The following is a 23,754-nucleotide window of genomic DNA, read 5'->3' as shown; positions in this document are numbered from 1 at the left end:
CGGGACGGCACGCGGGCCCCGGGAGGCGCGCGCCCCTCCGACCGCGGCGGGCATGGGGGGTCCCGCGGGGCCCTCGCGCCTCCTGCACGTCCCGCACCCGCTCCTCTGCCTGCTCGGCCTCCTCCCGCAGCTGCTCGAAGTAAGTGCGGGCGGCGGGGGCGCGTCTCCGGCGGCGCGGGGCGGGGCGGGGGCTGCGGCCACTGGCGCGGGGCGGGGGGCGCGCGCTCAGCTCCTGGGCCGCGCGCGCGAAGGGGGCGCTGGGCGGGGGCCGGGGCGGGGTTGGGGGTTCCTGTGTGCGACGGTGGGGTGTGGATCTCCTGCCTGGATGAGGGTCAGGTGGAGCAGAGAGGAAGCTAACAGCAGCCAGGGTAGGGCAGAGAGGCCTGCGGAGGATGGCACACCGGCTGGCCCCCGAGTGTCCCACGGTCCCCTCCTCAGTGCAGAAATTCCTCACCCCCTGTGCATTCTGTCCCCTCCCCTGAGGACCCCCCCTCCCCTTGCAGGAGTCTCAAGTCCCTTCCTCATTCCCCCTCGCCCCTGCCTGGCCCTTCCCCTAACCACCAAGTAGCAGCCCCCATCACCTGTGGCCCTGTCCCCAACACCTGTGGTCCTGTCCCCACCCTCCTCTTAGGGCCTGAAACCAGGCAGCCCCCCCCCACCACCACCACCAAATGAGCAGTGGGGCCAAGGGAGTCCTGGGAGGACCAGCCTGCCGAAGGTTTCTTGGAGCTGTGGGTGCCCTGGCCCAGAGTCAGGGTCTGCGGATGGGAGCGGGGCCTGAGAGGGCGGAGAGGAGCTGTAGAGAAAGACCAGCAGCAGAAGCAGGAGGGGCTGGGCGGCCTGGTTCTCAGGGCAGGACTCGCCCTCCGACCCTCTCCGCACTTTATAATGAAAAACCTGAGGCTCAGAGAGGGAGGGCAGCCTGTCCTAGGCCACACTTTTCATAAAGAGCCACCACATTAAAAGGATTCAGAGGGCCAAGAGGAGCCAGGAGGCCACACGCTGTGGGGACAGAGCCAGGCTGGGAGTCAGGAGGCCTGGCCCCATGCCGACTCCGCTGTACACCAGCCTTGCCGAGAAGGGTGGGCACCATGCTGAGGTATGCTCAGTGCCCCCAAGGAGACGGCCCCTAGACCTGCCAAATCCTCTTGAAGACACTGTCGGCTATATTGGGATGGGTGGAGGCATGGAGTGGGTTCACTACCACTCCCGCCCCCAAGACCCCCCAAGTTCTGGGCTTTGAGCTCTTTTCACCTCCTATCCCACTTCCTGGGATAGGTGCCCTCCAAGAAAGCCAGTGTCAGGACCTGGGTTGCCCCTTGACCCTCCCCTCTGGGTCAGATGGATAGATGGAGAGGGCTTCTGCTTGCTACTCCAGAGCCAGGCCGGGCAGAGGGGGTCTACGGGAGGGGACCCTGGGTTCTGGGAACATCAGAACCAGAACCTCGGAGACAACAGTCTGCAGTCCCCTTAGAGTCACCCAGGCCCTGCCTTAGCCCCTGGAAGATCCCAGCCTGAGACTGGAGACTAGTTACTTGCCCAGAGTTACTGAGGATGTAACCAGCCAGACAGGAACTAAACCGAGGTCTCCCTGGCCCCAGAGAGCAGGCCTCCTTGCTCTGTGCGTCGTGGTAATGGGACTTAGTTCTGGGTCCTCGTTGAACCATTCAGAGGTTTCTGCTCACTGCGAAATGAGAACATGAGCAGGCGGTGGGGTGGAAAGGCGGCTCAGAAGGGACCTGGTTTTCCGCCCTCATTTATTCAACCAGTGTTGAAGCAGGACCTCACATGGTGGGGACACGGGTAGAAACCCCAGCCCATGCCTCCTGCCCTATGGAGGCGATAGCCTAGAGGGAGACACTGGCAGGAAGAAAATGATGGCGAAGAATTGAATATTTTACAAACTCTGCTAACTACGAAAGAAGTGTATGTGGGAATGAGAGCCTCTGGCAGGATTTGGGGAGGTGCGGTAGAAGGTGGGAAGAATGGCAGGGGTGGAGATGAGGTGATCGTAGGGGAAAGGAAGCAGCGGGGAAGTCCGAGGTGCCCCAACCCTAAGGAGAGAGGGTGTGAGGCTGCAGGGGGACATGCTGGGTCCTGGTGGGCTCTGATTTCTATCCCAAGGCCAGGGAGTTGTGTAAGCAGAGGGGTAGGGGGGGCTGATCTGATTTGCAGTTGGGAAAGTTCCAGCCCGTGGCTGAATGGGGAGGACCTCCTGGCCCAGCCCACACTGCAAGAGCCTAGAGGACCCCAGCCTTGAACCTGCCCCCCCCCTTGCCCTCTGAGGCCTTCGGGAAGCTGCTTGGAGAGGCGGTGCTGTGATTCTGGTGCACTGGCCCTGCACCGTGTGCCTCTGTGCGTTACTAAAACCCCAGGAAGGCGGGACAGTTCTTTACAGCCCTAAACGGAGGTCGAGTGAGGCTAATGAATATGGCTGCTGTGTTCTGAAACCCTGGATCCCACCCTTTTGAGCTACTGGCCTCTGGCTGGCCCCGAGGAGTCACCAGCCTCTCTCGGCTGAGTCCAGCCCTTCTGACCTCAGGCAGCAAGATGCTCCCCCTTCCCAGGGTCTTGAAACAGTGCTTCTGTGGGAGCCACCTGTCCTGAGAAGGCTCAGCCAAGAAAGAAGTCCCTGCAGGCGCCAGAAGCCCGAACCCTCCCTAACCCGCACAGCCTCCCCAAGGCCAAAGCCAGGGCCCTGCACACACACTCCCAGGGTCTGCGGGGCAGGAATCTCAAGGGCCGTTTTGCCAGAAACTAATTCATCTAGCGATTTCCCCCAAATTAACTGCTTTCTGGGTGTGTTCTAACCTGACCTGCTAATTTTTTCCTCTCTGTTTTTGCTATTTTGTTGATATTTAAGTAATTTTTGAAAAGCAGTTTGTCTGAGGGCACCGCTTACCTAATTTTGCATTCCTAGTAAGAGTTGGATTCGCAGGATTGGGGAACTATTCTGTATCCTCTTAGCTGCCATTTTCTCCTTTATCTCGTTTTAACCATGCCCAGCAATCCTCTGCTGATTTGTCTACAGTCGCTTTATTCAAACTTTGATTTTTTTAAGATGTCGTTTTGAATCCACTGGAGGGAAGGACAGATTATTTAATAAGCTGTTTTGCTTATTCTGTTGTGCAGCTACACAGGGCTTCCCGCGTGCTCGCGAGGCACTGGTAGCAGCACCGACATACATTATCTGCTGTAAACCTCACAGCAGCCCCAGGAAATAAGACCACCCCCATTTTACAAAGGAGGAAGCTGAGGCCAGGTCACGTGCCCAAGGTCACTGGGCTGGCAAGTGGCAGGGCCAGGATTCAAACCAGGCAGCCCCACTCCAGATTCCCTTCACTTAAGGAAAGTTTCATCTTACTGTGATTTAATTTGAATGTTGCGTTACTGTCAGGACACTTAAATGCCAAAACAATCCAGAAAAGGGTGACTTTTCAGCAAACTGGACATTAGATGAGTTGCTAATTAAGGAGATAATTTTAGACCTAGTGTCCTGATATAGGGCCTCCTGCTGGCCAGCTCCCTCTCCCTTTTCTGGGTTGAGATATTTCCTCCCTCCTTCCCCTGTCCTCTCCCCCACCCCAGACACCTGTGTGCAGGGCCCAGGGCTTGGCACAGGTAAGGGGAGATGGCCCCGAGAGAGGGAGCCACAGACTTTCGGAGATGGCAGAGTACACAATGAAGGGAGGCCTGGACGTTTCTCCAGGCTAGTGGGAGGCTAAATTAGGACTGCAAGGGAGAGGGGGCATCTTGGGAAAAGGGACCTTTGAGAACAGGCTCAGGGATGGGAGAGCCCGCTGAAAGCTGCTGAGAGGTTCTGGGGTCCGCACTCAAGGTCTGGCACCTGGTAAGTTAGAACAGAATATCTAAGGTTTCCCCTTCCAGGAAGCCTGCCAGTTGCTCTAGAAAGAATTACCTGCTTCCTTCCTATGACTTCCCATCCATCACCCTCTGTCTCAGGCAGCCTCAGCCCAGTACTACCTACTGCGTCCTCTCACCTGTCCTGGGCCCAGACGGCCTCCTCCTCAGTTCTCGCCCCCTTTCTCTACCCTCCTCTCTCCCCGTTCTCCCCCTCTCATCTCTCCTTCCCCTCCTTCCCTTCTTGGAGGGGGCAGAGCCTGCTGAAACCAGTGAATGAAAGAACCACGGGGAGGAATCCTCTCCCTCCCAGGAGTCTGCTCTGACCTTGGACGGAGAAGGAGGCTGCGGGAGGGGCTCGCCCCCTTCCCCTCTGCTTACTGGCAGCCTGGCTGCAGGACCTGTGGTCCCGTAAATCTCCCAGGCTTAGACCAGGGGCTAAATTTAGATGAAGCTTTGTCGCCAGGCCAGAGGGGAACATTAGGCTCGGCCAGACCCCCTGGCTCCAAGGAAGTGGCACCTTTGGGGCCTGCCTGGCCCCTAGGGCACAGGTTCTGCCTGGACGGGGCCCAAGGTGGAGGAAGAGCAGCTGGTGTCTTGGCTCTGACCCGCTGCCTCCTCCCCCTGCCAGGGCCTCTCTCCTGCCCTCTTCTAAGGTGAGGGCTTCCGGTTCCAGGCACAGAGGCTTGGACCAGGACCCGGGCTGGCCTCAAAGTGAAAATTCAGAAAGAAGGAAACTTGACAAGCAGGAAGAGCCCAGAGCCTGAGCTCCCAGAACTGCGGTAAGGACGCAGCTCTGCCTGGCTGAGAGAACCGTCCATCCAGTCGGCCAACAAGCGTTTATTGAGCACCTACTATGTGCTTGGCTCTGGACTGGGAACAGGGGTGAGGGGCGGGAGTATCCGTGGACCACAGGCCTTCGCTTCCTCTCCCAGGACCAGCTCTTCCATGTGTATCTGACCAAGTCATAACCTCCCAGACCGTCTGTCCAATCCTGCCTCTGCCTCTAACCTGCTGTGTGGCCCTGGGAGTTGACTTCATTCCTGCAACAGTTTGCTACATCTGTAAAATGGGTTTATTTACAGCTACCTCGGAGGCTATCGAGAGAATTCTGTCTCTCCCTTTCCTTTCCTCTCTCTGAAAATCAATAAAAGTATATTTTTAAAAAAGAGAGAGAGGGAGAATTAAATGAGCTATTTAGTGCTGTGTCCAGTACACAGGAAGTGCCGGCTTCACACCAAACAAGCCTCTGCTCCCCACCTGTGCGGGTGCGCCTTTGGGGCCCTGGGTCCAGGGGGGGTGCTGAGGGCTAAGGGGATCCGCACTGGCTGCAGAGTTGGGGAAGGAGGGTCGCAGGGTTTCTAGGAAGCTTTTCTGGAGAAGGACTTGAGCTGGGCTGTGGGACTCCCCACGGTGGGCCTTGAACCCCACCTCTGAGCTCTGAGTGGACCTCCTAGTCTTTGACAAGGGCCACCACTTAACACGTGCCTTCTGTGAGCTGGGTCTTGATACAGTACTTTGTTTGAGTCACACCAAAACCCCTAGGAGGGGTGTATTGTCCCATTTTAAATATGAGCAGACCAAGGCTCGTAGGAGTTAAGTAACTTGGCCAAGGCCACCGAGCTAAGCAGCAGCTCCCCAGAGCCGCGGACACAGGGACGTGTAGTCTCCCCTCCCGGAGAGCTCATGGCCCAGGCCTTGCTAATTATTCACACTGCGGCCCCGCTTTCCCTGGCCCCCTGTGCTTCCTGAGGGCATGGCCTCCTCCTCATCACGCTCCCTGCCCACCAGCCGCTCCACCCCAAGTGGGCACCTCCAGGGTGTGCTGTGGGTTTGCACTGAGTCGATCCACCAGCGAGCCCCTTGAAGAGCATGAGCGTCTTTGGCTGTGCCCTTACTGGACCAGCGGACAAGTCACAGGAGATGGAGCCAGATCTGGGGGTCATTCCAAAACCACCCCTGACCCGCTCGCACATGGTTCCCAGGCCCTAACAGCAAGCATGGTGCTGAGCACAGCGGCCCCGTGCTTTGCCCAGCAAGGAGACTCAGCCACAGCCTCAGATCGCAGCGTCTGAAGCAGGGACAGCCCCTGCACCCTGCATTGTGGGTGAGGGTTGGCAGATCCGGTGCAGTGAGTGCCTGTAAATGCCATCCCTGCAGCCCTAGGTTGGGGGGCTGCAGCGCTCTCCCATCTGACCAGAGGCGGTGATTAGTTAGGAGCTCCAGGCCAGCCTGGCGAGGCTGAGCGAGTGGCCTGCAGACCCAGCACAGGAAATAGACTGAGCCCCATGTAGGGAATGTGATGTTTGAGGGCTATCGAATCCTGGCCCTGGGGACATCCTGGGATAAACATTGACCCAGTTGTCAGAAAGGGAACATCTGACAGGCAGGGGGAAAGGGAAGGGCAACCCACTGGTGGAGCAGTGGCTTCTAGAATCCTAGAATCAGTTACGTCAAGGTCGGGAGGGGAGCAAAAGTCATCCTCCATATACACACACGCACACACATGTGCACACAACTCGTGCACATGCATTGGCCACAGAGCAGGAAAAGTGGTAGTTTGAGAGAAAGAGTGCTGAGGATTAGTATTCGAGAGTGCATTGCTCTCTGTCAGTCTCACACCATGAATTTTCTAGCCTCTCAGCCTTTGCACATGCTGTGCTCTCTACCCAGGATGCCCTGCCTGGCACTGCCCTTATCAGTTGGGCGAACTCCTACTCAACCTTCAAAGCCCACATCAACATGACCACCTTTGTGACACTACCCCATTCCTTCCTAGCAAATTGTAGATGCTATAACAAGTTGGTCACCCATCCATCCTTCCCACCAGAAGCTAGTCCCCTGAAGCACAGATAATCACACCTACTTTACCCCTCCATGCCCAGCACCCACTCTCATGAGTTTTTCAGGAGATGGGGTCCTGGGTGGTTTTTATCTTTTGGATGGGTTGCCATTGTTGCAACCACCACACGTCTGTTCTATGGTGAGTGCTCACACTGGCACAGTGGTCCCTTTTTCTCTACTCATCCTCTGGTTGTCCCCAAAGTGCCGCCTCTTCCAGGAAGCCTCCCTTGTCTTCCCATGTCCAGGTTAGGTGTCTCTTGCATGTGTGAATCTAACACCTTTGGCAACTGCCCGTTTACTTGTGACAGTGTGAAACACCCACTCGCCCCTGCTCCCTTCTGAACCTTCTAAATCTAGAGGATCTCTACCTGGCCTGAGACTACCCAAGTACATCCACTGGCTTCCCCAGCCAGGGCCAGGCACACAGTAGGTGTCCTACAAATATTTATTGGGCAAATGAACTGCTGGTGATCTCTACCTGGCTTTGCTGGCAGAAGGACACAGGTACAGGAGTGCATCCCAGCCTGCGGAGGAGACCTCTGGGGGCTGAGGGATGCACAGAGCAGGTTCCTACCTCAGAGGTCAAGCTGTACGGGACCAATTCTGGGGACGGGGTTCCAGACCTGGCCAGGCTGCTATTCTGCTGTTTGGCCTTGGGCATTTTCCGCCTCAGTTTCCCCCTCTGTACAACACAGGTGAGAGGAGTAAGGGATGAATGACAGAACAGGGCAGGGGACAGACGTGTGCTGTCAGCTACCCAGGACCTCACCTGTCACCCTCGCCCCTCCTGTTTCCTAGGCATCTGGAGACCAGCACCCGTGGGCGTTACTGGAGCAGTACTGCCACACCATCACCACCCTTGCCAACTTCTCAGGTATGCCGGCTGCCTGCCAGCACCATAGGGTGGACCCAGGGATGAGCGTGGGTCCCAGAGCGGTGCGGGCATTCCTGGCAGAGGGAACAGCACGTGCAAAGGTGCAGAGGTATAGAGTGGCTCCAGGGACCGACAAGCTGTTCCAAGGGGCATCTCAAGTTGAGCAGGAGGGAGAAGATGGGAGATAAATGGTCATGAAGAATGTCCTTTGTGGTGCTAGAGAGCTGGGCTCCATCCTGAGGGCCATCGGGAGCCACGCTTGAGAGGAGTGACATGATCACCGGCCCAGTCCGGCTTCTGCAGACATGAGGATGGCCTGGGACGGGTCGGCGCGGGGAATTCCCTTTCCTCCTCTAGGCTTCCCTCTGCCTATCTCTCTGTAAATGAGAATGTGGGATCGGAAGGTTGCAGAGGGCCCTTGCTGGCCCCACAGTCTGGTCCAGGGTTCAACATAAAACACCAGGCCATCCCCCCTGTGCCCGGGTGGGTAGGTGGGCTGGAGTGGGGGCACTGTCCCCAGTGTCACAGGGCAAGAGTGGAGTACCTCCTGGCCTCGCCTGAGTCAACCGCACAGCTGTGTCCCAGCTCTGCACACCCCTGTCTTTTCAGTCTGGCTGCACACAGGCCCTTAGAGAGGCAAAGACAGACTGTCCCCTTACATCCTGTTTTCCAGTTGACGTTGGATGGGTGGTCGGGTGAATGAGCGTGTGACACCGTGAAATCATGTGACTGTGTGTGACGCCGTGTGTGTTTTCACTGTGCTCTGCATGCCTACTTGATGCCAGGCGTTAGGCTGTGACCAGAGGCGCATGCTGTGTGTCTGAGCTTGCCCGGAACCGGTCACTGCCTCTGCAGCTGACACCCGAGGTGAGCCAGAGGCACCTGCCCCGCCCCGTGCTGCCTATGACACACAGGTGTCTTCCCCAGCACCTGTCACATTTCCCCGAACTTGCGTGCAGCCTGTCCCACCAGCCTGGGGCACACACTGTCCCAATTACCTCTCCCCCTGGCTTCCATCCCAGGGGCCACCCATCTACCTCTGCTTCCTTAAATAGGAAAAAGGCCCAGACCTTATTTATTTGTAGTTGGATTTAATCTAATTGAAAGACATCTTAGCTCTTGACAATTTCCTCCCATTTACCTATTTTCAAACAGTAAAGTGAGCTGTAAAAACAATTTGTTCCAAAGCTGCTACCTTTCTGTTCCCTCTCTGTCACACCCAGAATAACAGACAATTGTGCCTCTAATAATGAGATCCGTGAAGAAACAGCCCTGCATCCCGGAAACCAGGGGACCTTGGATCTGCGGGGCTCTACTCAGACCCCAACTGGCCAGTCAAGATGCAGAATGGCCTTTGGCTCTGTCACTGAAAGGGTCACTCCCAAGAAGAGCCTTTATCACATGTACTCTGCCAATTGAGAGCAGTCCAGTCTCCCAGGCCAGCCTTCCATCCTGCAGAAAACGGCATGTGAGATGAGAAGTCCTTGGCCTCTGTCATTGGGCGCTCGCCACCCCTGACATAGCTGCTTCCCCTGAGTGGTGGCTCCAGTGATGGGCAGCTAATAACTTAGCTTCACTTCTCCCTTTCCTCTGCACCGAGGTCAGTGTATGGAGGGCCCTCCCCGGTGCCTGAAGGAGACTATTTCTCAGCGAAGACAAGGGCTGACGTGCCAGCCACCCTCTAGCCTATGTGGGGTCCTGGGAGGCAAGGCTAAGTCTGGGACTGGGGACAGGACTCTGCCCAGGATTGGGGTTGGGACTTGGGTCTGAGGTGGGGGTTGGGACTCAATTCTCCCCACTGGTCATGATGGACACCAAGGAACCTTTGCCTCTGCAGCTGCCCAGAGCTGAGCCTAGGGCTCTGATTGTCCCTTCAGGAGGCAGAGGACAGACCTGGCTGGCTAGCCTGCACCTTGTACCTGCCGGTCAGCAGCCCTGGAGAGATGTCCATACTGAGAGCCCTGTAGGGGGGTCTAGGGGGTCTGCCTGGGCAGTGACCGCAGCATTAACAGGGAGGCTAGTGAGACTGGAGCAAACAAAGGCAGCCCAGCTGCCTCCCCCGCTCTCGCTGCTCAGGGCACAGTGCTGGCTCAGGGGGCTCAGCCTTCTCTGGCAGCTGTGTTCCCAGTGGAGTCTGGCAAGAGGGGCAGGACTAGTTTCCCGGGGGGCCTCCACCCCAGCTGGGCCTGGGCCCCTCTCCCTGCCCTCTAAACATAGAAACGCACAACACACAGACACACACTCACATGCGCGGACATCCCTCATTCTTTGCATCTCAAAATTCAGAACCAGAGTCTCTCAGGCCTGGGAGGGGCCTCAGACAACATTTCACTGATGTAGAAACAGCCCCAGAAGAGAGGGCTAGAACCTGGGTGACTTGCAGGAAGAGTAGAGACGGGCAGGACCAGAACCCAGCCAGAGTTGGGGTGTACCACACCCCTGGCCCTGTCTCCTGAGCCCAGCCGACCGGCCCTCCCCCAAAGCAGGCATGAGTAGGGGACTCACCCTGGGCACTGAGAATGGAGCCGCAGCAGATTCCAGAGCAGGGAGTTCTGATGGGGCCGGAGCAGGGTCCACAGGAAGGCTTTTACCCCTTCGCACTTGCTGTGGGGCCTGATCTGCGTACACATACGCGCACACACACGCGCACACACGCGCACGCACACACACGTGCACACACACGCACACACGCGCACGCACACACACACACGTGCGCGGGGAAGCCACTCTCAGGTGGCCCTGCGGGCCAGGAGGCAGAGAGGCCACTCCCTCGGGAGCGCAGGGCCGGCAGCCCCAGGTGCCCCAGATCGTCCTCCAGATGATCCCAGACAGCGTCTCCCTGGACTTGTCACCGGCTCCTCCCTCCGGTCCCCCGCACCCGCAGGTCTCCTCGCAGCTCCCTCTCCATCCCGCCCAGGTCCTCACCCATTCGGGCACCGGGCACCTCGTTCTCACTACACTTTCCGGTGGCCTCCCCGTTTCCTTCGAAGTCCCTCCAATCCACCCCCTGCTCGGAGGCCGCCAGGAGCTTTTCTGGGGCGCGGATCTGCGCGCGGACGGCAGCGGGCCCCTCGGGCGGGGTGGCGGGCGCGCTGCCCCCGCAGACCCGCGGACGGGCCCCCCGCCGCCCCAGGCCCACGCCCTCCACCCCGCCGCCCTCCTCTGCCCCGCGCAGCGGCCGGACCCTGGGTCGGGGGCTGGAGGAGCCGCCCGGCCCCGCCCCCTGACGGCGCCATTGGCCGCGACCGAAAGGGTGGGCCCGCAGCTCGGCGCCCCGCCGCCCCCTCCCTGACGGTCTTGACTCGGAGGCGCCGGGCGATTGGGCGCAGCGCCCGCGGGCGGCGGCAGGTCGGGGCCGGGCGGGCAGGACCCAGCCCCGCGTCCCGCGGGCGCCCCCCGCGGCCGCGCGCTCACACCCCCTCTGCGCACGGCCGGGCGCGATGGACGCGGCGCCGCTGCTCCGCCCGCTGGAAGCCAACTGCAGCCTGGCGCTGGCCGAAGAGCTGTTCCCGGACGGCTGGGCGCTGCCCCCGGGCCCCGAGGGTAGGCGGGGGGCGAGCGGACCCGGCGGCGCGGGCTCCTTCGCGGGCGCGCTGGTGCGTCCCGGGCCCCGCGCTCCGAGCGCCCCGCATCCCGCGCGCCCCGCGCGCCCGGGCAACCCCTCTGAGTCCCGCTCCGCTCCCCTCTCTCGCCGCTAGGTCCCTACTCCTCCTGCAACACGACCTTGGACGCGATCGGGACGTGCTGGCCCCGGAGCGCGGCCGGAGCCCTGGTGGAGAGGCCGTGCCCCGAGTACTATAACGGCATCAAGTACAACGCCACGCGTGAGTGTCCCGGGCCCCCCGCGGGCTCGGCCCCGCTGCAGGAGCGCGGTTTGGGAGCGGAGGGGCTCCCGACCCCGCGTCGGGACGTGCTGCGGGGCTGGGCGCCGTCCCCCCGCGCGCCGCGGACCCGCCCCTGCGCCCACCCCGCTGCGGCTGCGGCCCCAGGGAGGCGGCGCTTTGCCCACGACCCCCGGGCTCCGACGCGAGCCGCGGGAGCCCAGAGAGGGAAGAAGAAAAACTCCCTCCCTCCTGAGGGCGAACCCGCTTCCACGTCGTACAGCCGGGAGCGCAGGTTCCCCGCGGGGTGCGCTGTTCAGCCAGTGCCACCCCCGGGCGGGGGCGGGGGCGGGGGCGGGGGCCGCGTCCGCGGAGGGCCCTCCTCCCGGCGTGAGTGGGGGGTCGCCCTTGACCGCAGAGACCAGGAGGCAGGAGGCGGGAAAGACGGGGTGAGCGCGCGTGGGGAAAGCGAGCTGTGCACAGGAGCTGCTGGGTCGGGGTGCAGGGTGGGGTTGCCGCTTCCTACCCACGTTTCCAGGCTCACCCTCTGGGCTTTGAGTCAGGGGCCGTGGGCTGCATTACTCCAGCGCCCAGGTAATCAGCCCCCCCCTTCCTCCTGGCTTCACACAGAGGCTGCAGGAGGCGCCCAGCACCCACGTGGGATTAGGGACCAGCTCTGGGAGCAGGGGGTGCCTGAGTCTGTGCCCCGCGGAAGACCTGATGGGAGCCGTGTGGGAGTGTCTTGTGTGGCTGTGGGGCAGCAATCACTGGTCCACCCTGAAGGACGCTGGCATCCCCAGCCCCACCCCACCAGCAGAGAGCCTTCTGAGAGGGGGAGGGGTGTCTGAAGCCCCCACGCGTCCTGGAAACATCACAGCAGCCTCTCCCTGAATGTTTGTGTCTAAAGTGGCACAGCTGGCCCCTCCCCTCTCGTGCACAGGTGCACACACACACACACACACACACACACACACACACGCTTGTCTCAGAGCCTGAGGCCTTGGCAGAGAGATGGTTGGAGGGCAGGGCGGCAGGGCCTGCATCTGACGCTAAGCGCCGCTCCCCCGCCTGCACTGGTGGAGGGCTCTGCCGGCCCCAGGAGCAGCTGTGCCCCAAGGAGTCCGACAGCAGACCTGCTCCTAATGGGAGGGGACAGGAGAGAGAGAGGCCTCTCAGAAAGATTTCTGCATCATCTGAGGACATGTTTTCTATCCACTATTAAAACAGACCTCCCTGCTTGGAAGCGAGGTCCCTGACCAGGCAGGTATGCAAGCAGAAGGAACGATTTCCATGCTCCTTCCCAGTCCTGAGATTATAAAACTGTATTTTTAGGATCCTGCGAGCTGTGTGGGGTGTGGCGGTGGAGCTCAGGATCCTGATTCAGCCTGGGCGGGGAGACTAAGGGCTAACCAAGGTGATAAGGCATTTCCACCCATAGACTGTGGACTGGGGGCTGGGGGGCAGCGCTGCTCTGGTTCCTACCCCAGCCTGGGCTGTCCCTGTGGTCCTCACAGCTACAAAGAGGCTGCTGCCTCCCCCTGGCTGATGCCTACCTTCCTCCTAAGCCCAGCTCAGCCTCAGCCTCTGGATCTCCGGCCCTGTTGGGGAGAATCTCCTGTTCAGCCCTGAGGGGACAGAGGTGATGGGAATGGCTGAGCCCTGCCCTCAGGGAGCCCAGGCTGCTTAAAGACCAGACTCACACAATTCGACAGTCAGGGATTGGAAAGAGGGGCTTGGCGGGCACTGGAGCATTCCCGAAAGGCTTCCTGGAGAGGGGGGCAGTGGACCCAGACACAGTGGGGATGTCACAATTCTGGAAGGCAGGCCTGGTGCAGGGACAGGGCCTAAAGGAGGGTCCCAGATAGACAGGGCAGAGGGCACAGCTGACTGCATCTTCTGGGACATGGTGTAGCAGAGAGCGCCTCTTCCTGCCAGACACACTGGCTCCAGGGGCTCCCATGAGAACGTACATCCCAGGGGAGAGAGATCTAGTTCTCCCTGTTCATTGCTGGTGACCCTGGACATGTCACTTTCCCTCTTTGGGTCCCTTTAGACCCAATAAGGGAGAAGTTGCCTCCCCCTCTCAAATTCCCAAGGAGATGCCTGCTGACTCAGTTTCCAACGTGCTTTTCTGGGGACAAACACTGAATCTGCCCTGAATCTGGAGGGTACAGACCACAGGCTTGCTGTTTTAGGCTGAGGCTCCTACCCCAGGTGGGGGTGCACTTCCGGCGCCAGCAGTTCTGGAAGCAGGGCTCAACCTGCCTGTGGCATGTGTACGAGACCCTAGATGCTCCTCTCCTGTGTGACCATTTGCATTTGCCATGCAGCTTGGCGGGGCCAGGGGTCCACAGTGGCCGACTCTAAGCCTCTCCTCATTCAGGGATCCCCCGTCTCCTAGGCAACAGCATCACCTCGGTCCGTCCTGAGCCCCTGCGTAGTCCGCTCTGTGTAGCCCTTCAGAAAGGACCAGAGGAGCGGCCGCCTGGACCCTGCCTCCTTAGGCTGGCTGGGAAACCCTGGCCCGGCCTGAACGCGGAGAGGGGGCAGCTGAGCCCTCAGGCGGGCTGGGCAGTCGTGGAAGCATCTGGAAGACCTAGGGCTGAAGCTGGGCCTTCTAGAGGGTCGTGGACTAGTGTAGCCCCTGGGCCATGGGCAAAAGGCAGGGTAGGAGGGCTGGGCCTGGGATCTCTCCAAGGTAGGGGTGCCGCATAGGTGATGGGGAACGGGTTTGTCCCGCTGTCCGTGGTGCTGAACACTCCTGCCCTGCGCAGTGAGCTCATTCCTTCAATAAATATTGCTTCTGAGACGTCCTTCCCACCTCCCTCCTTGCCATTACCCATGGCCATGTTACTGCCCCTTCACGGCAGTCCCACTCACTGCCCACGCCCAGCCTGTCTCTTGCGCTGTCCCCCATAACTACCACCAACATCAGTTGGTCCCCCAAGGCCTGTCTCCTGTGCCGATCTATCTCCAATGCATTACCAGTTAACAGAGATAGCAGTGCCAACCTAGCGGACACTTGAAAGTGGTGTAGGGGTGTTTGGGGTTGTCACAATAACTCGTGGTTACTACTGGCACTTCGCACGTTGAGAAGGCCACACGACAAATACTCGACCCACCTGTGATGCCAGTACCATCAGTGGGAACCAATTTACATTCCTTTTTCTGAGAGGGGAAACTGAGGCCAAGAGGGAAGGGACTTAGCCAAGGTCACTTAGCCAGCCAGAGACAAAACTACAGGTGGAATATAGGCCCCCATCTTTTCCCAGCCATGCTTCTGGACCACTCAGGTGACTGCCTGAAGCAGGAACTCCTATTAAAATGTCACATCTGAAAGGAGGGCGCCCATTGTAATGGGGGCTTTCAACAGGCTGGGGCCACTCTGGGGGCAGAGTCCTAGCACGTTGCTGGGGACAGGGTCCAGGCTTCCCAGGCCACGGAGCCCTGGAGGAGAAGCCCCTGCCTGCATCGTTCAGACCCTAATGCCCCTGGCAGGCCGCACCGCACACCACAGCATCGATCTCCGGCCGGGGCACCTGTGTTGCTGTGGTAACAGACACCCACCTCGCTCCCTCCACCCCCAGATTCTGGCCTGGCCACCTGCCCTCAGACTTTCTGTGCCCATCTTCCCGTGGTTCCCAGGGGAGACTCTTTCTGTCTTACTCTCTCCTGTGCCAGGCTGTGCCCGAGGGCTCGGAATCCTCATTAGCCAGATCCCTTGAAGGGCTGGGAGCATCTGTCATCCAGTCCCCTGGTACCCAGTGGCTGTGGCCTCACCCCCAGGCACGGCTGGGCCTCTGAGGGGAGCGCCCTCCTGCTACCACATCCCACATCCCGGACCCTGCTTCCCGAGCTTTCGGCCGGCCTGAGTCAGTTCAATGCAGCCCACGTGTACTCAGTGGCTCAGTCCTGAGGGGGAGCCGGTGGCCCCAGTATGGTCTCTGCCTACTTGTCTGGCCCCAGGGAGCACAGCTTCAGAATCAAAGAATAGTATCCAGTCCAATGAGGTGATGGGCGTCATGAATTATGGCAAATGCTCTCATAGAGATTTTTGTTTGTCACACTCCAGGTTGTAGCACAGTCATGGATTGTGAAGTCAGTTTAGTGGGGCCACGACCAGCATTTGTATATAAAATAAACAGAATTTGTTAGTATGGAATATAAAGGAAACTATGACTGTGGATAAGATAGCTTTCGCTTTGCGAAGCTGAATTCAGTGGTGTGGGTTGGTGCGCGTGTGTGTGTGCACGTGTGTGTCTGTGTACTGCATTGCGATAGGAAATGGATGTGTTGCTGTGTGTCAAGGACAGTAGAACATGAAGGCCTGTGTTTCAAGGACTGGAACAGAGAGGAGGTGTTTTAAATAAAGAAGAGCCCTGGATGGGTTTGCTCAGTGGTCAGAGCTACCATGCCCCCCGACTGATTAGCAGTCAAGGCGCGTACTTTGGTTGCAGGTCTGATCCCCGGCTCTGGTTGGGGAGCGTACAGGAGGCATCCAATCGCTGTGTCTCTCTCACGTCGAAGTTTCTCTCTTCCCCTCTCCCTTTCCTCCCTCCCATCCATTCTCTCTGAAAATCAATGGAAAAAATATCCTCGGGTAAGGATTTAAAAAATAAACTTTTAAAAAGAAGGAATTACTTAATATCTCGGGTGTTGAGGAAGCCTCCAGAAGGAGCTGGCATTTGAGCTGGGGTTTAGGAGACAGATAGGAGTTTGCCAGTGAGAAGTGGGTGACAGTGAGGAGGGTGTTTCAAGGGGCGGTTCAGCAGAGAGCCGGTTGTGCAAATGCCAACTGCCATGTGGACTGCTGGAGATGTGTCAGGAAAGTTAGGCAGGGGCCCGAGTGTCTGGGGCCTTGAATATCACACCAGGAAAGTTGGACTTGATTCCCACAAGCAATGAAAAGCTGCCTATGGCTTTTAAGCATAAATCGACATGATCACTGACAGTCTGGGTAAAGGAAAGAGAGTCAAGGGGCAAGAGAAAAAGCAGGGAGGCAAAATAGGAGGCCGGGACCAGTCTAAGCAAGACGACCAGAGAGGGCGGAGGGATGGGCAGGAGTGGGGTGGACTCCAGAAAAAAAAAGAGGAGACAGAATTCAGAGACCTTGGTACCCTGGAAGCATTGATATAAGGGACCAGAGAGGTCTCAGATTTGCAGCATCTCTCTCCTGACCCTTTCCCATCCACAAGCCCAGCCTGTGGTCAGTGCCACCTGAGATGCCATACTTTGGGATGAGTACTCTGAGACCCTGTCCTCAGGGAGTCTCACACTCATCAGAGACCAGCCTCATGCACCTGAACAATCCAGGCCAGGTCACGAGCAAGGGCTGGAAGCGTGAGGCTCAGACCATCAGGACTGGATGCGGGGAGTCTCAAGAGAGAGAAAGAGCTGTGAGATGGGAGCAATCGAGGAGGCCTTCCTGGAGGAAGGGTCTTAGCACTGCACTTCAAGAAGGCTGGGTAACATCTGTGAACACATTCCCAGAAGATAAATGTTTCTCTTTGAACCGCAGCTAGAATCAGGGTCTGTCTCGCCTCACACAGGCCTGTTGAGAGGGACTCTAAACCCTCATCAGGAAGGGATTGTTCATTTTACAGAAGGACCCATCCTCTTAAGATACTTGACACGGGTCCTTTGGCTTCACTCCACACTCTGCCCTTCAGTTCAGCAACATCACTGACCCTCTACATCAGATTCTCTTAACACCAACCTTTCTGTAGTAACCCGAGGAGGGAGAAAACCCAAGTAGGGAATCGAGCGCCATGATCAGAGTCGGGGCACCGGCGTCCTCACATTGGGGTTGGAATTGGGGTTGGACCAGCACTGGCCTGGTTCACTCACACCAGGGGCAGGGTCCTGCCAGAGGCGGCCTCGCACTGATAGGCCCCAGAGGCAGGAAGAGGCCAGTAGCAACCCTGAATTTGAAAAATCTGTGAGCTCAGATCTCCAAATTAAAAAACAATTAAGCTAATAGAATCTCCCCTGTTGTTTCTGCTCTCCAGCAAGTGCTCCTTAATAATTCCATTGCTTTTTGCTCACTGTCAGCTCAACGGAAGTGGGTTTTTAAAGTAACTTAATTATTTTAGAACTCACTGCTTCCAAAAACAATCTAAGGTTCCCCCTCTAGCTCTGCAACTGCTCTGTGTGCTATTTATTTTCATTAGCTTTATATTGTATATCTAACATAAGTCAAAAGAAAATTCTGCAAACAACCATCCATTAGCCAGAGAGCGGAACCCTGATACAAATCACCCCCCAACAATGGATCACTTAGAATTTATAACCAAGTGGGGGAGGTAAGAGTCACACGGATAGTGCGATGCAGAACAGAGGCCGGCAAAGGGCTTTGGGGGCTCTCAGGTGGGAGGGGTTCCTCCTGGTGAGAGGTTGAGGGTGGGCTGCCTGGAGGAGGGGGCTTAGGAGGGAGACCTTGCCAGTCAAGCTAGAATTTAAAGAAAGGTAAATAGGAGCATTCTTTCCTCCGTACATTCCCCTTGGATAAAACCTGCACTTTTGTGTATCAGACATTGAGGTCCTTTCACACATCACATTCCAACTTTAACACAGAGGCGCAAACATTGGGAGACATCACGTCACCCAGACAGCCACGGCTCAAGGTCAGCAGGACAGTCCTGTTTCCCCAAATGTCCCCCATTCCTATGTGCTCAGTAGCCTAGAGGTTAGGAGCATGAAGCCTAAGCCAGACCTTCTGGGTCTGAATCCTCTCTTGTCCGTGTGTCTTTGGCAGGCAGCCTAATCTCTCTGGGCCTCAGTTTTCTCTCCGAGCAATGGGCTACTGTTAGTCCCTCTTTCACGAGGTTGCTGTGGACACTGAATGGGCAGCGTATAAAGTGGAGAGTATCGGGCGCGTGGTCAACACCGGCTATGTGAGCGGTAGCTGTTATTAAAATGAAAGTGCTGATACTGGTAGGAAACGTAGGGACCCATCAAGCATAGAATGGCTGAGATAAAGATGAAAATCGTCATCTGCTTTATGATTATGAAAGCCGTGAATCTTCACCCACGACTGAGGCTTACAATTGGGTTCAGTTTCGAACAAATTTAAGGAAGCGTTCAGACTGAAGATTGTATCAAAACTGGGCTGATCCGTGCCTTTCAGCTGCGTGTTGCTAAGCCTTGTGTGCGGTTTTCACACAGGACTTGCAGATGCACTTGTAGATGCAGCTTGTGTTTCCTGGCCTGGGGAAGCCAAGAAGTATGGGCCTTATCCTGGGGGAACCAGGGAGCCGGGGAGTGTTCTTGAGGAGGGGAGTGACCTGCCTCGTGGTGGTTGGCACGTTTTGCAGGAAACGCCTACCGAGAGTGCTTGGAGAACGGGACGTGGGCCTCGCGGATCAACTACTCACAGTGTGTGCCCATTTTGGATGACGAGGTGAGTGCCCCCTTTCCCTGACCCTGGATGGCTCAGGTGGAGCACACAGGATCCCCAGGATGGCACAACCAGTCCTGTCTCCCAACCTCTCTATTTTGTCCCACTTGCTCTGAAACGGAAGTCCCCGCTTCCTGCGGGGCCAGCCGTCTCCCTTCAAAGCTACACCTCAGTTCTGACCCAAAATGATATGTCCCACCTCCAGGCCCCTCCTCATTCACCCGACACAGTCCTCAGCGGGGCTGGTGGGAAACCCAGTTGTCTACCCTGAGAAAGCGATTCTTCAAAATGTGAGCCAAACGGGGACTTCAGTGAGGGCCGGGGAGTGGCAGTGGGACAGGGCATGAAGGGGAGCGCGAGGCTTCCCCAGCCCTCTGTTCTCAGCTCCAGCTCACAGCCCCTCCGAGGTGGCAAAGCAAAATGGGGCTGGGGGCGTCTCCTGTGGCGGGGAGGAGTGCTTCCTCACTGCCTGTTTAGAAGTGCCAGCCCTTGGTGACAGTAACAAGCAGACTGGCTTTTATTTGGCTTTGATACTGTTCTAAGCACTCTGCAGTCAATGCCCTCCCACCCCCGCCTGGCTGCACCAGGGCAGACGGAGCCCGCGGCAGCCCTCAGACCTCCCATCCGTCACTGCCTCTGAGCAGGAGGGCAGGCTGGCCCCATTGTGCAGATGTCAAAACTGAGTCCCAGAGATTTGAACCCATCCACTCTCGGTTGCTCAGCCAGCTGGGGTCTGAGCTGAGACTAAATCCAGGGGTGGCAACTCCCAGTACAGAGTTAAAAAGAAAAGAAAATCTACCTGCACCTCTGGCATGTCTCAGAACACACTATGTCCAGATCTGCTCCAAAATTGCAAGAGCCGCCCAGGGCCAACGGGAGGAAGTCATATGCAGGAGCCAGGCACAATGATGACACTTAGAGCCCTTCTGCCATCATGGTCAGGACACACAGGGTGGCCGTGGCTGGAGTTCCCAGCGCCACCCTCCATGTGCTCCATGCCTCCGTCTGCCGGTGTGTCTGTCTGTCTGTCCAGCAGATGAAGTACAGCCTGCATTACCACATCGCCCTCATGGTCAACTACCTGGGCCACTGTGTTTCTATGGCAGCCCTCGTGGCTGCTTTCCTGCTTTTCCTGGCCCTGCGGTGAGTCACCTGCCCCTGATTTCTCCCTGTCCCTCCTCCCAGCATCCCCTTCTCCTGTCCTAGACATTCCCACCTCCACTCCAGGGGCCCTGGAGCCAGCGGACAGAGGCATGGGGGAGGGGCCCCTGGCAGGCATGCAGATGCCCAGGAGGCTGGCAGTGAGAAGGCCAACTGTGGCCACCATGGTGGCAGGAATTTGGGTCCCGGTGCAGCCCTGCCCTCACGCCAGGCTGAGTCTCCACCTGGCCTCCGGGGGCTCAGTCCTAGCCGGTTCCTGACCCTGGCTGACCCCTGACCTGGCCTCCCACAGGAGCATTCGTTGTCTTCGGAATGTGATTCACTGGAACCTCATCAGCACCTTTATCCTGCGGAACGTCATGTGGTTCCTGCTGCAGCTCATCGACCATGAAGTGCATGAAAACAATGAGGTCACTGGGCAGAGGCTTGGGGCCGGGGCTGGGCCTGGGGGCTCCGGGCTCTGGGACACCCACCTCTTAGGTCCAGTCCAACCCTTGTCCCTCCAGAGCTGGGGAGGGGGGAGCTGCTGGGCTGGGGTCCTGACAGCAGACTTCGATTCCTCCTGCCCCACGCGCCGTCTTTGAGCTCAGACCTTCCGAAGACCCTTAGAGAAGAGGCTGGAGTTGACCTCTGTCGCTCTGTATCTCACTCAGTCCCAGTGGGAGGCTTGTAGGCATCATGATGCAGACATGGAAACGGCCTTGGAGGGGTTGGGTGACACATCTGAGTCTACATCTGGGCAGCAGGATTGAGAGCAGGCCGTCCACATATTAGCTGCCCACCAGATTTGTGTCAACACTGTGCACTGTGTCCCCCGTCACTGAGAAGCTGAGACTAGAGTGGGCCACACAGAGTTCTCTGACACACCGTTAGACTTCTCAGTACATTTTGTTTGGGTAGCTGGACCTGAGCACGCACTCAGCCTGGTTGGACCCTGAACTTGGCCACCCATTGAGCCCTGCCTCAGCACCAACCAAGTTCAATACACTGTTGGGGTGTCCTGCAGCCAGGTATTGGCTGGTGCTGATAAGATGTCCCTTAACTTAGAGAAAAAGCAGGGTTGGCAGGAGGGATCTTTAGCTCCCCTCCTCAGCAGGACTTTCTCAGAAAGGAAAGACACGCAGCCACGTGGGGACCCAGATCAGGGCCGGGGTCATGGGGGAGCTGCGAGCAGCTCAGTGCGTCACAGAGAGGGGACAGGCCGTCCACAGGAGCAGAGAGCCCCCATCACAGGGCTCCTGTGACCACCATTCCCACATCCCCACCTCAGCTCTGAGGGTGCTCTGCAGGTGGACCCGTGGGAAAGACGGCCAGGGAGGTCTGTGAGAAGAGCTCTGACTTGGGGCCCAGGACCTGGCCATGGCTCCCGGTGGCTCTGGGCAGGTCCTCCTCTGTCCCCACCCGTCTCCCCCTGTGAGGTGTGCTTGGGGACAGGTAGCCCTGCTCAGAAGGACAGGACAGGGACATATCCTCCTCTGCCGGGGATGCAAAGAGCAGCAACCAGCATTCATCGTCCCAAACCCGGAGACTGGAGACTCGCCTCCGCAGCCTCCGCCCACCTTCATAGACCCTGTACTATTACTCACAGCACAATTTCCTTTTAATCGAATCACTTTACACTAAATCACTTTCCTACTGAAATTTCATGTTCCATCCCTAAGTGGAAACCAGAGAGACTTACGGATTAAAGGTGACCTTCCAAAAAACAGCACCATGAAAACACAACAGTGGTATCCTTCCTAGACGCTGCCTGCAAAGAGAGTGGAGCCAGACGCCCTCTTTCTTGATTAGAAGGGGGATTAGAAAGCCTTGGAGGGAAGTCCCAGGCACCCCAGTACCCGTGGCGAGGGGGCCTTAACTCAAACAGTGAGAGAAACGGCCCAGGACGAACCACCCAGAGTGGGATTGGAGGGTACTCAACGCCATGGCCGTGAGCCACTAAGGTGGTCGGGCCTCCGTGGCGCCCGGCCCGCGGCCCCTGACCGCGCCTGTCCCTGCAGGTCTGGTGCCGCTGCATCACCACCGTCTTCAACTACTTCGTGGTGACAAACTTCTTCTGGATGTTGGTAGAGGGCTGCTACCTGCATACGGCCATCGTCATGACCTACTCCACCGAGCGCCTGCGCAAGTGGCTCTTCCTCTTCATCGGCTGGTGTGAGGGTCCCCAGGGGGGTGGTAGGGCCAGGCAGGGGCGGGGGGACTGCTGACAAGGTCACGTCTCTTCATCTTGGGTCCAAGGACAGAACCACAGCCCTGCCCACCACCCCAGGACTGTCCACAATGCAGCCGGTCCCCTCCATGCTGGCCAGAAAGGAGCAAATAGTCCCCCCCGAGAGAACCTTCCACAAGCGGCCCTCCTCCCCTGCCTGGGATGGCAGGTCCAAAGGCCTTTGTCTCTGTCTCTGAAAGAGATGCCACCAGCTGCATTTCCCTATCAGATAATCTCGGAAAATCACACAGGCCCCTCACCTCTCTCACCTGCTTGGAGGGGAGGCTGAGAGTGGGGGAGGGGAGGGCCTGGGGTCCAGGGACAGGGCCCCTGGGGTCATGGATGGTCAGCAGTAGGTGACTGGAAACATGATCCCAGGCCCCTTATGGTCCCCTCACCCTGTGTTCTATGAGGGGGTCCCCTGTCCATCTGTCTGTCCACTACAACCCATGTCTGTTCCTTTTTGCAGGCATCCCCTGCCCCATCATCATTGCCTGGGCCTTTGGAAAGCTCTACTATGAGAATGAACAGTAAGTAGGACAGGTCAGCCACAGGGGGTCAGGGGGGTGTTAGGACAGGGCAGCTGTGGGCAGGGCAGCCTCACGGGACAGCTTGGCTTTTCATCACCCTTAAATTAAAAAATATGTCCCTGGCACCCAGAGGTGCTCATGTAGTTGGTGACAAGCCAACTTTGTTGAACTGAATTAGGATTTCTGGTTTCTTTAAGCTCCCAAATGCATGACCCCTCTGGCCTCTGGGAAGGTCTCCTTAGAACTGAAGTCCATGGAGGAGGCCAGGGGCTCCTGGCTGTCATCCCAGAGCACATCCAAGGCTGGGAAAGTGAGCCTCTCAAAGACCCTGGGGCCAGGGTCCTGTCCTAGAGCCCTACCTGCGTCAGAGCCTCTGCTATACTAAGCCACACCCAGGTGATGCCAACCTGGCCATGGATCAGCCACGGAGCGGCTGGGAAGTCAGGTGCCACCAGCTGAGAGAAGAGGGGACAGGGGAACATTGTCTGAGGCTGGAGAAGACAGATGGGATTTGTGGGGGACAGGAATAGAGTGCAGTCAGGAACTTAACATTAGAAAGTGCTCTTAATGATAAAAGCTGCCCAAGAATAAGATTGGCAGCTTTATGATTGTGCAGAATGAGAGTGACCTTCCTGTCAAAGGGGGTATTCAAGCAGAGGGCAGAACCCCCGGTGCTGGGGGCAGCTGGGGAGATTCCTATCTGAGGCAGTGTGCACTGGATGACCTCTGAGGTTGTAGGGGACACAGGCATGGGGCCTTCTCGAGGTCCAGAAGGAGTTGCTGGCAGAGCCAGACTGGCTCCTGGCCCAACCCTCTCCCAGACCCAGACCCAGACCCTGAAGCTTCACCCACCATTCACCCTGGAGAGCAATTGAACCTCTGGTGGCAGCAGGCTCCCTCTCCTGGGTGAATGAAACTCGCCTGGAAGGAAGGCAGGCTCAGGGCAGAAGGTTCCTGCCTCCATACCTGCTGCCTTGTGAGGCTGAGTGCCTGGCACACGGAGCAGCGGGCTCCAAGCAATGCACAGATGGGCACAGGGCAGCTGGACCCAGGGCCAT

At 58.0% G+C, this 23,754-nt stretch overlaps 1 protein-coding gene across 2 annotated transcripts in view; it reads left to right on the top strand.

Moving 5' to 3' along the window:
• Positions 1-23,754, top strand: part of CRHR2 (corticotropin releasing hormone receptor 2) — a 30,594-nt gene continuing 6,840 nt past the window's right edge. For both annotated transcript variants that reach the window (XM_081147633.1, XM_081147632.1), the window contains exons 1-8: positions 1-139; positions 7,504-7,579; positions 11,278-11,403; positions 18,714-18,799; positions 19,833-19,939; positions 20,250-20,367; positions 21,958-22,111; positions 22,636-22,696. In XM_081147633.1, coding sequence (XP_081003759.1) covers positions 53-139; positions 7,504-7,579; positions 11,278-11,403; positions 18,714-18,799; positions 19,833-19,939; positions 20,250-20,367; positions 21,958-22,111; positions 22,636-22,696 — 815 coding nt within the window. In that variant the 5' untranslated portion in view covers positions 1-52. The remainder of the gene's footprint in view (positions 140-7,503; positions 7,580-11,277; positions 11,404-18,713; positions 18,800-19,832; positions 19,940-20,249; positions 20,368-21,957; positions 22,112-22,635; positions 22,697-23,754) is intronic.

This window comes from Miniopterus schreibersii, assembly GCF_964146895.1.
Source record: "Miniopterus schreibersii genome assembly, chromosome: 9".
NCBI lineage: Eukaryota > Metazoa > Chordata > Mammalia > Chiroptera > Miniopteridae > Miniopterus > Miniopterus schreibersii.
The sequence above is the reverse complement of the archived record's forward strand: the minus strand, read 5'-3'. Positions and strand labels throughout refer to the sequence as shown.